Below are 15,023 nucleotides of genomic sequence, written 5' to 3'. Positions count from 1 at the left end.
AGGTCTTTCCACGCTGCCCTACGACCACTGTTACCCCGATGCAAGGAGGCTCACTGGGTGGAAAATGAGCTGGAACTTTTATTCAGGAGAGCGAGAGGGGAGGGCCAGGGGGGCGAGCGAGGCCCTGCCCCCTTTCCTTCCTCCTGGGCTCCTTGGGACCTCCGTCTCCGGGAAGGCACCGGCTGGGGTGGGAGCCCTGTGCCACCGCGCTGCTGCCGCCGCCGGAGCCTGTCCCCACACCCAGCACCAAGGAGCTGACCTCTGGCTCTTAGTGCCACAGCCAAGTCCCAGAGGGACCCCTTTCCCCAGGGGCTCCCGGGGCCAGCTCCAGGTAGGTGGCTGAGTGTCGCAGAGCCTCTAGAAGGAAGGCGCCGCCTGGCTTGTCAGGAGGAAGTGTCCTTGGCCAGGAAGGAGCTGCCGGTGGCGCAGGACTCCTCGGGGGGCCCCGGGCTGGGGGGGGCCCGTTTCCGGGCCCAGCAGAGCAGGCTGCGCAGCTCAGAGGAGACGCTGCTGCTGAAGGCGGCATAGATCCAGGGGTTGGTACAGCTGTTGAGGCTGGCCAGCAACATCAGCAGCACGAAGGGGGGCCCTGTGGGGGTGGAAGGGTCCGGGCTGGGGCCAAGAGTGCCCGTGCAGGGGCGCGGCAGCCCCTCCTGCCCCTAGGGAATGGCGGTCCACGTGAGCACGTGCGTCGGTGGGGGTAAAGGTGCGTGTGCGGCCGAGCGCGAACGGCCCCCCTGCAGCCCCAGCCCCAGCCCCAGCCCCAGCCACACCCACCTTCCCGGGGCGCCTCGGGGTCCCACGCCGACCACAGCTGCACGAGGAAGAAGGGCGCCCAGCACAGCACGTACACAATCACGATCACCAGCGTCATCCTCACGGTCTTGGCCATGGCTGCTGACACCCGGGCCCCCTCACTGGGACTGCCTGTCCGGCGCCCCCCACGGCAGCCCCTGGCCCTCTCTGCCGGCCCCGGCACCAGGCTGGCGTGAATCTCCCGGAAGATGAGCACCTGGCAGGCAGCGATGCCCAGGGCAGGCGCCACAAACACCATTAAGGCGATCCAGGTGACATAGGCTCGGAGGCCCCAGGGCTCAGCAAAGCGGGCCCAGCAGTCAAGGACCCCAGTACCGTCTCCCACGTCACGCTGGGCGAAGATGAAGAGCTGGGGCAGGCTGAGAATGAGCGAGAAGGCCCAGGCCACCAGCACCGGCCGGTTCCAGCGGGCTCCGCCTCCGTGGCGGTATGCCAGCATGGGGCGGCAGATGGCGCGGTGGCGATCCAGCGTCATGGCCAGGATCATGTAGGAGGAGGCGTACATGCCCACCATCTGCAGGTACTTGACTGCCCGGCACAGGGCATCGGGCCCACGGAAGCGGTCGGTGGCATCCCATGCCAGCTGGGGCAGTACTTGGAACAGAGCCACGGCCAGGTCGGCCAGGCACAAGTGGCCAATGAAGACGTGCATGGGCGCCCAGCGACCCCGCCGGCCCCGGCGCACTAGGGCGCTCAGCACCAAGCCATTGCTCAGGGCCACGGCCACAAAGACTGTGGAGAGCAGGGCCAATTCCGCCTGGGCCAGCAGTGGGTCCCGGGTATCCGACAGCTCCTCCTTGCTGCCGTTGCCAGGTGGAACAGGTCGAGAGAGGGGCCGGGGCACGGCTGGGCAGGGGTGGAGGAAGAGGGCCAGGTTAGGGCGCGCGCTCTGCAGGGGGACCTGGGCCCGAGGAAGTTCCAACGGGAGAGGCGGAGCCGGCGGCGGCCTGAGCAGCCGTCCAGCTGGGCCTCCTGCTTCCCTCCGGTGTCCCGGCTCCTGGCAGCCACAGTCTCCCAACCTCCCCCCTCCTCCCCGGGAGCTCGCAGGGCCATCCCCTCCCCTCCCCACGTCGGCAGCCTGGAGAGGCAGGTGAAGCAGATGTCTGAAAGAGGGGCTTCTCTGCTTCCTCCGACCCCGATCCACCTACCTGGCTCATCCCGGTGGAGGGATTGGTGGGGGATGGGTAGGGGCCCAGGGGCTGGAGCCTTACCAGACGTGCTGCTGGATGCCATAAGCGTGGTGGAGCTCGGGCAGGTGTCTTGAGCGCCTGGAGGAGACAGGGTGTCGCACTCAGCCTCTCATCCGAGGGGCCAGTCCCACTGCCCCATTTCTACACAGGTCTGTGGGGGGGGGGCAGCGGGGGGTGGGGGGGTGGGGATCCAGCCTGTGTGCAGCTGCGTGTGTGCGTGTGCACGTTCGTGTGTGTGTGTTCCCGTGATGGGGTTCGGGGGGGTACACCCTTAGCCAGATCAAGGTTGGTGAGGTCTGGTCCCCTGAGCCAGACGTGAACCTCAGGGCCCGCTGTGCCCCTCTCAGTACCGGGCAGGGTAACACAGACGCACGAGCCCTAGGACCCACCTCGTCAGCCCACGAGACCTGGAGCAGACACGCAGACCCTCCCCCTCACCGTGTCCTCCCCCTGCGGCCCGACAGAGGCCAGGAGAGGTGGCCATCCGAGGGCTGGGGCTGGCCAGGGAGAGGCCGGCATGTCCCCGGGGCCCCTCGAAGCCCCTTACCTGGCTGGGCTGTCTGGGCTCCGGGCAGCTGGGCAGTGGCAGGCGCAGAAGGTGGCCCGAGAGCTCGGATCTGCTCTCCATCGCCTGCCCCGCCCCAGCCCGGCCTCTGGGAGTGACCTGCCCAGGAGGGGACTTCCTCTCCCTCTCCTCCCCCACGTGCCTCTCCTGGCCTCCTGCCTGTGGCGGCGGGAAGTAGTCCCCTGGCCTCCTGTGCTGCCTTTCCTGTCCCTGCCCTCCCAGGTCTGTCCCCAAGACTCCTACCCCCCAGCCCCTGAGGGCCTGGACCCTCCCAGGCGGGTCCTCAGCTTGGCCATCCCCCTCAACCCCTGCCTGCCTCTGCCCCCACAGGGCCCACCTTACTAGGTGGCAGGGCTGTGGGAGATCAGGTAGCTCAGCTCCATTTCATAAGTGGGGAAACTGAGGCCAGAGATAGGCGGGGCTGACTGAAGATCACGCAGCTTTTTTGTGGCACAGCTTGACTCCTTTCCCCAGCCAGGCTCCTGCTGTCCCTCTTGGGCCAGGGCGAGGAAGGGGTGAGAGCTCGCGTGGAGTCCCCACTACAGAGTGGTGGCTCCTCCCAGGCCTATGAAGGGCCCGCCCCTCCTCAATTAGGGCTGCCGGAGATGAGGCACAGGAAGGGAGGGTGTGGGGTGGGTACAAGCCAGGGCTTAATGTGCCCCTGTGAGAGCCAGCTTCCTCCCCAGGGTCCTGTGGGGGCCAGGGACACCCCCCTCCTCCTGCCCCACCTGCAGCTACCTGTCGTCAGAGAAGGAGGCTTCAGATCTCTGTCTCTCTCTCTCTGTAACACGCACAGACACAGACACGCCCGAGTGTGTGCAACAGCCATATGCCCGCAAAGGCACTCACACTTGACGTAGACACAGATAAACACCCGTGTTCCCACACCGTGTGGACGGCCTGACAGTGGGGCTTCCCTGCCAGGGGCTTCGGGCTGGGCTCCCCCTCTCTCCTGTCCTCGGCGTTCAGGATCCCTCCCCGCCCCAGCCCAGCCTTTCCCTCCCATCCCAGGCTCCCTCTTCCCCACCCTCTCCCGCTCTTGCTCTTGCCAGGACCCTGGCCTGGCTCGCACAAGGCCTGCACGGCCCAGCCCGAGGCAGTGGCCTGCAGGCCTCCCAGGGCCAGGCTCTGGGCCCAGCTGGCCCTGTTTTCCTGTTTGTCTGTCTTCTCTGATGACCTACAAGGCTAGAGGCCAGCACAGCTCCGCGCTGACCAGGCCCAAGTCCGGCTGACACTGAGGCCTCCTCTTCCTGGCCAGAGGGCCCGGGGGGCAGCACGGCCATCATGCACCCCCCCCGCACACTGCACCCCTGCACGCTGCACGTACAGCGCACATACTACGTCCACACGTGCCGTGCATTCGCACAATCTCACGAGCACGCGCGCACACGTACACACACACACGCACACACGCACGCACACACACACACTGCTAGGAGACAGGTTGCAGAATGCTGACAGCCCACGTCTGAACGCTTCAGCCACACCTCCTAAGAACAGGAACATCCTCACTCTCTCCCCTGTAACCACACTGCCGTTAATAACATAGAAGCAAAGAAACCACTTTCTACTGCCTTCCAGATCAACAAAAACGGTAGAAGTGGAGTTCTGGGCACAATTATAGAAGAACGTTTTCGAGGGAGCCCCTGGTAGAGAGTCACACCACACCCAGCACGTCCTTTTTCATTCCGTTCCCCCTGGGCTGGGGCCTCACAAAGGGATGGGACCTCCCTCGTCTGCCCCGGGTGGGGGGGGGGGAACCCAAGCACCTGCAGAGCAGCCTTTGTCCTGTCTTGCCCCAGCTGTGTGACCTTGGGCAGGCTCTGCCCAGCTCTTGGGGCCTCGGCTTTTCCCTCCTTTAAAGGGGAAGCCAACACCCGAACGCGGACCATGGTGACAAGTTGGGCAAAGGCCTGGAACCGGCAGGTGAAGAGCTCACCGCACGTAGGGCAGCGCTGGAGGCCAGGGCCGCAAGCTCTGTACGGGTCCCTCTGCCGGGACCTGAGCGAGGCCACGCAGGGATGGATCCCAGCAGAGAAGTGACAGGCAGGGTGGGGCCCCTGAGCCATGAGGCCACTTCCTCGGCCATCTCTGCTCCCTACGCTCCTTGTTTCCTGTTGTTGAGCCCGGGGTAAGAATGTTGGGGAAGCCCCCTCCCTTCCTCACTGGTTTTCTCCCAGAGGCAAGGGAGGGTTTGTGTCCACATGTAGACCAGACATCATGGGGAGTCCGTACGCACAGCTCGCCCCTGCTCAGCCAGAACAAGTGCTGGGACTTTCAGGAGGAACTGAGAAGCCACCGCAGCCAGAGGGCATCCTGGAGAGAGTCTGGATCCTTAGCTGAGAGCCCCCAAGGCTGGCGCGCATGTGCCCCGGGCGCTGTGCCAGGTGACATGCTGGGCCAGGCTGGCCGAGGCCCGTCACCTGCAGGGACTAGCTGATCAGAGGTGACAGGCCTCAGGCAGGCCCCTGCCCCAGCCACCCCCCAGCTCATGGATAGGCTGACTGGCTTACTCACTGTCAGGGCCACATGAGTTAGCAGAGATGGTCCCTGGTTACCCAGAAGCCCCTGTCCTCTGGGCAGAGTGAACTGACAGCCGGGCACTGACCTAGACACCGCTCCTCCCTGAGACAGGCAGATGGGCAGGGGCTCCGGGGAGGAGACGGGGGGGATCCCTGAGAAATGTTTGGGGGGGTGGCCGAATGGGCCCACACTCTCCCCAGGGAGCACTGAGAAGCAGGTTCTGAAGGACTGGAGAAGGCCCTGACCACGTGGCTGGCCAGTTACCCCAGCGGGCCTCGGGCCAGGGGCAGGACTGAGCAGACGCGCCGCTCCCCCCCCCCATCCCTGCAGGATTGCATCTGCACAAAGGATTCTGTGGGTGGCCAAAGTGTGGGCTCGTGTGTGCCCCAGCCCCAAGTCTGAGGAGAAGACAGGAGGCCTTGGGGTGGGCAGGTGATCAGAGCTGGCAGGCCCAGGGTCTTTGCTCTTCACTGGCTTTCTGTAATCAGAACGCTTTGCTGAACAAACAGCAAGTGCTTCCGGCCCTGTGCCACGGGGGTGTGGGGCGTGGGGCCCTGGGCCCTGCCCCCAGGCCTGTGCCCAGAAGGCTGGGGGCCGGCAGGCCAGGGGAGACTGTTGCCACCACACAGGGGCCAAAGGTGGGGACCCCGTTAACGGGTTGACAGAATGGAGAGGAAGGAGGTTTCTGAGGCCCGGAATAAACCCTTGAAGGACACTGTAGGGATGAGAGAGAAAGACGAGGGAGCCGAGGACGTGGAGAGTAAGGGTGATGGGGCCGGGAGAACACCCAGGAGAACATCTGCTCAGAGGCCGGAGGGGACACAGGTGCCCCGGGGTCCGGCGAGGGAGCGAGCTGCCCCAGCTGGGCATCCGTCCTGATGGGGTCCCCCTGCAGGTGGCAGATCCTGCAGGGTCGTGGGAGAGTAAGTGCACTGACACCTGCTGAAGTGACAAGCAGAGGCTCCAACGGGGTGAAAGGGCATTGGGTCAGAGGATGGGATCCAAAGGGCCAAAGATACATTTAATAAAATGACGTGCGTGCGTGCGTGCGTGCGTGCGCACATGTATCGAAATGTGTATGGGCCAACGGTGGTGGCAAGACAGGGCGTCCACTCACCTGAGGCCCGAACGAGAGTGAATAAGTCATTTTGAAAGTTAGACCAAGCCTGCTCGCAAGTTTCTGGACAGAGGAGAGTGGTACTTGGACGAGGAGCCCCGAAGCCTGGGGGGTGCAGGGTCCCCCGCAGGACGGGGAGCACCCCTCGCAGGGGCTGAGGACCAGGGGCGTAGAAGACAGGTGAGCAGTTGAGGCCTCTGTCCCCGGATGACCACGAGGTCCTCATCCGAGGGGAAGGCAGCCCGGCAGGAGGCGTCTCCTTTTTGGTCCGAGTTACCCAGGCGCGTGATTTAAAGTGGCCGATTGTTCGGGGGCACCTGATTTCACCTCCTTCCAGGGGCCCCCTGGGTATTCGCCGCCACCTCGCTCCATAATGAGCCTCCGGCATCCTTTCCCCGCCACCGCCACCGCCACCCACCCTTCTTCCTCTGCTCGCATCCCTTCCACTTATGGCTGCGTCGTTGTTCGGCGCTCCCACTACTCTGGCTGCCACGACGTACGCAAGGACTTCGCTCCTCGTCCCGCCTCGCTTTTTAAAATCAGACTTTCTGAGGTCTGACTAATAGCCAATCAAATTCACAAATTGCTTAATGAGATCTGACGCACGGACACACATGGTTTAATTTCTCCAGAGTAAATCCTTAGAACTGAGGCTGCTGGGTCAGTTGATGAGGTCCACTACTCTGCCTCTCTGATTTTAACCATTCCAACAGTATTTTACTGGGAACTTATTCTGCATTTTACTTATGACTGATGATGGTGAGAATCTTTTCATATATTTATTTGCCATTTGCATAGTATCTTTGATGAAGTATCTAGTCAAATCTTTTGTCAATTTTTTAAAGTTTTTTCAGTTGCTGAGTTGTAAGAGTGTTTTCATTTTCAATGTGTTTTGAATTTTAAAAAATGTTTATTTATTTATTTTGAGAGAGAGAGAGAGAGAGAGAGAGAGAGAGAGAGAAAGAAAGAGGTCGAGCAGGGGAAGGGCAGAGAGACAGAGAGAAGCACAGAGCTCGGCACAGGGCTCAATGTCACGAACTGTTAGATCATGACCCGAGCGTCAAGAGTCAGATGCTTAAACCGACTGAGCCACCCAGGCACTCCTCACTTGTAATATATTTTGGATACAAATTCTTTAAAAAAATTTTTAACGTTTCTTTATTTTTGAGAGAGAGACACACACACATACACAGTGCAAGCAGGGCAGTGACAGAGAGAGGAGGAGACACAGCATCTTGAGAGCCCGATGGGGGACTCGAACTCACACACCGCAAGATCATGACCTGAGCCGAAGTCAGATGCTTAACTGACTGAGCCACCCAGGCGCCCCTGGATACAAGTTCTTTAACATATATGTTTTGTTTTGCCAGTATGCCTTGTCACTGTATTACAGTCTCTTTTAAGGAATTTCTACCCTGCAAGGTGGGGCTGGAACTTACAACTCTCAGATCAAGAGTCTCGTGCTCTATCAACTGAGCCAGCCCCTAACCGTCTCTTTAAAATAAAACAAAAACCTTAGGGGCACCTGGTTGGCTCAGTTGGTAGAGCACATGACTCTTTATCTCAGGGTCGTGTGTTCAAGCTCCATGTTGGGCATGGAGTCTACTTGAAAAAAGAAAAAAACAACTTAAGGTGTTTTGAAGATACCGAATTTTATCAGTTTTTTTTCCTTCACAGTTTGTATTTTGTGTATCCTATCTAAAAAGCCTTTGCCTAATTCAGTGTCACAAAGCTATTCTCCTGTGATTTATTCTAGAAGTTCTGTATTTCTAGCTCTTATATTTAGGCCTGTAATTCATCTCGAGTTAAATTTTGTGCGTGGTATGGATTAAAGATCCAGGTTCATTCTTTTGCGTGTGGCTATCCAGTTGTCCCCCCGCAACTGGGGGGAATTGCCTGTTGCTAGTGTATAAAAATACCATTGATATTTGCATACTGGCTGTTTATCCTGTGACCTTGCTAAACCCACTTAATCGTTCAATTGGTTTTTGTAGATTTCTTAGGATTTTTTTTTTACCTAGATAATAATGCCATCTCAAATAAAAATGCTTTTACATTTCTTTCTAATCTATATGCCTTTTATTCCTTTTTCTTGCCTTATCACACTTGCTAGGGTTTTTCATAGATGCCCCTTATCAGGCTGAGGAAGTTTCCCTTTATTTCTACTTTATTGAGAACTTTTATCATGAGTAGGTGTTGAATTATGTCAAATGTTTTTCCTGCATCTATTGAGATGATCATGCAGTTTTTCCTTTTTTGTTGTTGTTCTGGTAATATGATTAATTACCTTGACTGATCTTCAAATGTCAAAGCAAACTGGCGTTCCTGAAAGGAACGTTACTTGGTCATGATATATTATTTTTTTTATATATTGCTGTATTTGATTTGCTAAAATTTCGGTTAATATTTTTACAGTGTGTGTATTCACAAGGGACACTGGTCTGTGGTTTCCTCTTTGTGTAACATCTTTGGTTTTGGTATAAGGATAATGTTTACCTTGTCAGATGAGTTGGGAACTGTTTCCTCTATTTTCTGGAAGAGTTTGTGTAGAACTGGTGTTTTTTCTTTCGTAACGTTTGGTAGAATTCTCTGTGGCAACGTTTTTAGCTACAAATTCAACTCCTTTCATAGATACGGGGTTATTCAGGTTGTCTATTTCCTCTGGAATGAATTTGATAGTTTGTATCTTTCACATAATTCATCCATTTCATCTAAGTTGTATTGTAATGTATTAGCATATTATTACCATCCTTTTAATGTCTGTAATATCTGTAGTGGTGTCTTCTCTTTCATTTTACTTCTTTCATTTTTGATATTGGTAATTTGTGTATTCTCTCCATTTTTTCTGATCAGACTAGCTAGAGGTTTATCAATTTCACTAATGTTTTCTTTTTTTTTTTTTAATTTTTTTTTCAACGTTTATTTATTTTTGGGACAGAGAGAGACAGAGCATGAACAGGGGAGGGGCAGAGAGAGAGGGAGACACAGAATCGGAAACAGGCTCCAGGCTCTGAGCCATCAGCCCAGAGCCTGACGCGGGGCTCGAACTCACGGACCGCGAGATCGTGACCTGGCTGAAGCCGGACGCTTAACCGACTGCGCCACCCAGGCGCCCCTCACTAATGTTTTCAAAGACAGCTTTGGGTTTCATATATTTACTATATTGTTTTTCTGTTTTCTATTTCTTTGACTTCTGCTCTTTATTATTTTCTTCCTTCTATTTATTTTAAATTTAATTCGCTCTTCCTTTTGTAGTTTACTTTTTTTTTTAATTTTTTTTTTCAACGTTTATTTATTTTTGGGACAGAGACAGAGCATGAACGGGGGAGGGGCAGAGAGAGAGGGAGACACAGAATCAGAAACAGGCTCCAGGCTCTGAGCCATCAGCCCAGAGCCCGACGCGGGGCTCGAACTCACGGACCGCGAGATCGTGACCTGGCTGAAGTCGGACGCTTAACCGACTGCGCCACCCAGGCGCCCCTGTAGTTTACTTTTTAATTTTTTTTTTATTTGAGAGAGAGAGAGAGCAGGGGAGAGGGGTAGAGGGTGTGAGAGAAAGAATCTTACACAGGTTCCGTGCTCAGCGCAGAGGCTGATGAGTGGAGCTTGATCCCACAACCCTGGGATCATGACCTGAGCTGAAATCAAGAGTTGAAATCAACAGCCGGACGCTCAACCACCTGAGCCCCCCAGGCACCCCTTCTAGTTTCTTAAAGCGGAAGCTCAAATTGATTTGGGACCCTTTTCCTTTTCTAATATGAACAGTGAATGTTATACGTTTTCCTCTCATCGCTTGTTTAGTTGAATTCCCAAATTTTGATATTTTACGTTTTTAGTTTTATTCAATTCAATACGATTTTTTTTGTATTAGAACAGGTTTTAACTTGTGACTTCCCCTTTGATTCACGGCTTATTTGGAAGTGTATTTTTTCATTTCTAAATATTTGGAAATTTCCTACATATCATTTTGCTGTTGATTTCTTTCTTTTTTAAAAAAAATATTTTTAAGTAATCTCTACATCCAATGTGGGGCTTGAACTTACAACCACGAGATCAAGAGTCGCATGCTCTACTGACCGAGCCAGCCAGGTGCCCCTGTTACTGGTTTCTGATTCAGCATCACTGTGGTCAGATCATCACTTTGTAGGGCTGTTATCCTCTGTCATGTCTTGAACTCTGTTCTGTTGTCCAGAACATTGTCTATGTCGGTGAATGTTACATCTATCCTTGAAAAGAATGTGTATATGTGTATTTTCTTGTTGTTGGGTGTGGTATGCTGTAAATATCAATTAGGTCACTTTGGTTGTCAGTGTTGTTCACATCTATATTCTTACTGATTTTCCCCCCGCTTTGTTTTATGAGCTACTGAGAAAAAGATGTTATAGACTCCAACTGCATTTGGAGATTTGTGTATTTCTTGACTGATTGCCCTTTTTCCATTATGAAATATCCCTGCTTATCTCTGATAATATTCTTTGTGTTGAATTCTATTCTGATACTAATATCGTCACACAAGCTTTCTTACGCTGAGCTTGTGCGATATATCTTTTTCCATCCTTTTACTTTCAGCTTGTCTGTGTCTTTATGCTAAAAGTGTGCTTCTTGTAAATAACATATTTTATCTAGCCCGACAGTTTCTGCCTTTTAACTTGTGTGTGTGGCAGACTGTGTTTTTCAGAGGTAGCCCCAACAATATCTCCCATTCTGCTGTTCTGGAACCTTGCCATTTTGCCATCAAGAGGTGGAATTTGGGGCGCCTGGCTGGCTCAGTCGGTGAAGCATCCCACTTTGGCTCGGGTCACGATCTCACAGTTTTGGGGTTCAAGCCCTGCATCAGGCTCTGTGCTGAGCCCAGTTGGGGTTCCGTGTCTCCCTCTCTCTCTGCCCCTTCCCTGCCCTTGCTCTATCTCTCTCTCTCTCGCTGTCTCTCAAAAATAAATAATCCACATAATGTGGCATAAGCGATGCCGCCTGATTTCTGAGGCTGGGTCAGAAGAGGCAATGCAGCTTCGGCCCTGTTGGCAGGGATATTCAGTCTTCTGGCCTCTAGCTTCCCTGAGGCTGCCATGCTGTGAGGAAGCCCAAGCTAGCCCCTCATGGACAGACCACATGGAAGGGCTCTGACCCGTGAAGAGAGATACTCATGCAGCTCTAAGTTGCTCCAACTCCACACTGTTCCAGCCCCAGCTGGACAGCGAGCGCACGAAGGACCCTCGGGCGGGACCACCCAGCTGAGCCCTTCCCAGATGCTTCTTTAAAAAAAGAATTGTGGACTTGTGGGGCGCCCGGCTGGCTCAGTCAATGGAGCGTGCGACTCTTGATCTCGTGGTTGGAAGTTCGAGCCCCACGTTGGGTACGGAGGTTGCTTAAAAATAAAATCTTAGGGGCGCCTGGGTGGCTCAGTCGGTTGAGCGTCTGACTTCAGCTCAGGTCATGATCTCACGGTCCGTGGGTTCGAGCCCCACGTCGGGCTCTGTGCTGCCAGCTCGGAGCCTGGAGCGCGCTTCCAATTCTGTGTCTCCCTCTCTCTCTGCTCCTCCCCCGCATGTGCTCTCTCTCTGTCTCCAAAATAAATAAAAACATTAAAAAAATTAAAAATAAATAAAAATAAAATCTTAAACAGATAAGTAAAAATAAATAAAACATTGTGGCCTTGTGATCTGAGTGCCTGGAGATTTTTTTTTCAGTTCCACCTCACCCTGCGACGTTAGCAGATCCATGAACAGGTGCCTCAGGAGTGTCTCTCTCAGGTCTTCTGCCTCGACTGCTGCCGTAGCAGGCTTTTGCTTTGTCCTCAGTGTCAGACTCAGGGAGGCTGGAAGGTTTCTGTCAGTCCCCCTCCCCTGCCTTAAGACAGGTAGGTCTTCTGTCCTTCCCCGGCCATGGACTGCTGCCGGCAGGAGTGGGGTTGCCCTCAGTTCTCCTGCCCCTGCATTCACACTTCACCCCGTTAGTGCACCGATACCTTCACGGAAAGCATATCAGCCCAGCTATGCTGCCTCCAGCCTTTGCGGGGAAACCCGTGGAAGAGAGTTGCTGGGCGAACACAAACTCCTCTGTCTGAGGCTGGGGATTCAAACTGCACTGCCACACGACCTTTAAACGTTAGCGAACAGTTCTCTGCTCCCTTCTTCCTCGAGTCTAGGGCCGCTGCCACCAAGGATAAAAGTGCCCCTGTGTCTTTTTCCTGGGAAGGGCCTGTTGTGTTTCACATTTTGGCCCACTTTGTTTTTTCCCCCACTGTGGCAACTTCAGCTCCCTGATGGGCTTATAGGAAAAAACAATCCATGACTTTGGAGGCTACCGTGCTTCTAAAGTCTTGCAACTTTCTGCATCCCAGACAGATGCAAAACATCCACCTACTGACTTGTTCCTTCAGCCTTCCCGGTCTCAGGGGAGGGCACCCGACTGGCAAAAGCCGACCTGCTTCCCGGAGCCCGGCCGGCGCCGTCTGGGAAGTGCCACTCATTCCCCCCTGTTCTTGGTTGTCATTTACATGGATTGAATTTGTGTTCTTATCCCTCATGGTCCTGTTTCCCACAAACTGTTTTCTTCTTCGATTTCATCTCCATTGAAAAAAAATTCTTTTACTGTTTATTCATTTTTTTTGAGAGACGGAGAGAGACAGCACAAGGAGGGGCAGAGAGAGAGGGAGACACAGAAGCAGGCTCCAGGCTCTGAGCCATCAGCACAGAGCGCGACGCGGGGCTCGAACCCACGAACTGTGAGATCATGACCTGAGCCGAAGTCGGACGCTCAACCCACTGAGCCACCCAGGTGGCCCTACTCTCTTTATTATTATTATTTTTTTAAGATGTGAAGGAGGGGAATGTCCAGGGTGTGGGTGCTGAGGGCTCAGGCTTGGAGGGCTCATCATCAGGGGTACCCTGGGTCTCGGGCTGCAACGGGGATTGAACTGGAAATCCCGCAAGCCCCTCCAGGTGGTCTGGGGGTGGTGGGTGGAGGCAGTCAGTGACCTCTGACCTCTCCTCGTCCTCAGGCAGTGGTGAACCGAGTGGGCATTCACGCTCTTGCCCTGAGGGGCTATCGGGCATCCAGGCCCGGCAGAGTGGGTACAGCGATGTGTTCTGGCTGAACTGACCCAAGTCCGTGCTCCGGTCAAACAGCTTGATCACATACCTGTTGGATCGCCGAGGTCCTCGCTCAGCTGGCCCATAACCCACCTCCCTTTCCCCTCCTCCTCTTCCAATGCCTGCAATGGAACAATTCTTTTTTTTTTTTTTTTTTTTTTTTAAAGATTTTATTTGCAAGTAATCTCTACACCCAACACGGGGCTCGAACGTACAACCTTGAGACCAGGAGTCACATGCTCCACTGAGGGAGCTGGCCAGGCGCCCCTCGCAATGGAGCAATTCTAAGTCGTGGGTGTCCAAGGCGTTCTCGCAGCTTCCTCCTCCAGGTGCTCCCTGTCCATGTGACTCTTCTCCAGCAGACACTGCAAAACAGCATCTAGTCGATTCCAGGCCTTGGCCATCTCCAGCTGCGACTTCTCTACTGTCACATCATCGGGAACATGTCCTGGGTCTGAGGTGTCGCTCGCTGGGTCGGAGGTGCCCCGAGGAGCCCAGGGTCACGAATCGAGGCCCGAGGCCCACAGGGAGAGGCCAGAGGTAAGGTTCGTGTGCGGCCAGTCCTCGGCGCTGAGCAGTGTTCGGTGGCGACCGCCACCTCCTGGCTTCAGTTCCTTCCTCTTGGAATGGCCGAAGAGCCCAGAGAAAGATCTCCAGTCCGGTGCCTGGGGCTGGCTGTCTGCACTTGAACTGAGTAGGGCGAGAGGGCCGGAAGACTCCATGTTCGCTGAGAATGTTCACCTCCCTCGTCCTCCTGTTCCCAGCGTGCTGCCCCTGCAACTGTCCCTGGTGGTGCCCAGCGAAGGCACTTTCTGTGTCATCGTCTCCAAAGAAAGAACTTCCTCTTCTGCGGGGATGGGGGGCGGCATGTGGGGGTCTGTCTGCCTCTTGCACAGATTCTCACCCCTGTCTGCACGGTTGATTTCTGTGCCACAGGTGAGCTCTGCCGTGGGAATTCGCCGTTCAGCTGGGGCGGCTGCGGGGGTGACTGCCGGACCCCCACGCTCTCGTTGGGGTTACCTCATCTCCTATTACTTTCGTCCTTGGCACCATTTGCTTTTAAAAACTCACTTGCTGTCATTTTAGTAGGGTTTCATAAGGGAGAGCAAATTAACGGCTGTGCTGAATTTGTCCCTTTAAAAAATTTTTTTTAAATTGATTTATTTTAAGAGAGACAAAGACAGTGTGAGTGGGGGAGGGGCAGAGACACAGAGGGAGACAGAGAGAGAATCCCAGGCAGGCTCTGCGCCATCAGCACGGAACGTGACATAGGGCTCGATCTCACGGAACTGCGAGATCTTGACCTGAGCCCGAATCAAGAGTTAGATGCTTACCCACCCGAGCCACCCAGGCACCCCGATTTGTCCCTTTTACATCCAAGTCAACAGTATGTGGAGAAGGTCTGGAAGGGGCCGGATGCTGGCTGGGGGCACGCACCCGCACTGCGTTCCTTACAAGCCAGATGGTCTGGCATTCGTGAATCCTTAGTGAGACCCATCTACACACTGACACGGCTTTCTCCTACAGCGTCTGCAGCCTCTGAGCGGGACTGCGGGTGTCACCCGGGCCATTCCGTTCAAAGCCCGGGGGTTTGGAGGAGACACGAGACAACAGGTAACTGAAGTGTGGTCAGCCAGGCCAGGTGCTGCGGAAGTGTCACTGGCAGCGATGAACACAGAGGTGGGGTCTTCGGCAGCTGGGGCCGCCACAACACAAGGCCA

The 15,023-nt window shown here is 54.9% G+C and overlaps 1 protein-coding gene and 1 pseudogene across 2 annotated transcripts; both read right to left on the bottom strand.

The window, feature by feature from the left end:
* Positions 1–58: 58 nt before the first annotated feature.
* On the bottom strand, positions 59–3,506 carry AVPR2 (arginine vasopressin receptor 2). 2 transcript variants are annotated; one of them, XM_006944111.4, is made up of 4 exons: positions 2,554–3,506; positions 1,965–2,084; positions 778–1,662; positions 59–589 (listed from the first exon to the last, which is right to left on the bottom strand). In XM_006944111.4, the coding sequence occupies exons 2-4, from the start codon at positions 2,047–2,049 to the stop codon at positions 384–386; spliced, it is 1,176 nt and encodes a 391-aa protein (XP_006944173.2). In that variant the 5' UTR covers positions 2,050–2,084; positions 2,554–3,506; the 3' UTR covers positions 59–383. The 2 variants fall into 2 exon arrangements, with proteins under 2 accessions (XP_006944173.2, XP_004001060.2); XM_004001011.5 differs by having other exon boundaries at positions 2,028–2,084; positions 2,554–3,504.
* Positions 3,507–13,020: 9,514 nt separating this feature from the next.
* Positions 13,021–14,521, bottom strand: LOC109496354 (annotated as a pseudogene).
* Positions 14,522–15,023: the final 502 nt, after the last annotated feature.

The sequence above is a fragment of the Felis catus genome, chromosome X, assembly GCF_018350175.1.
Source record: "Felis catus isolate Fca126 chromosome X, F.catus_Fca126_mat1.0, whole genome shotgun sequence".
Lineage (NCBI taxonomy): Eukaryota > Metazoa > Chordata > Mammalia > Carnivora > Felidae > Felis > Felis catus.
This window is presented reverse-complemented; position numbering and strand designations above follow the sequence as displayed.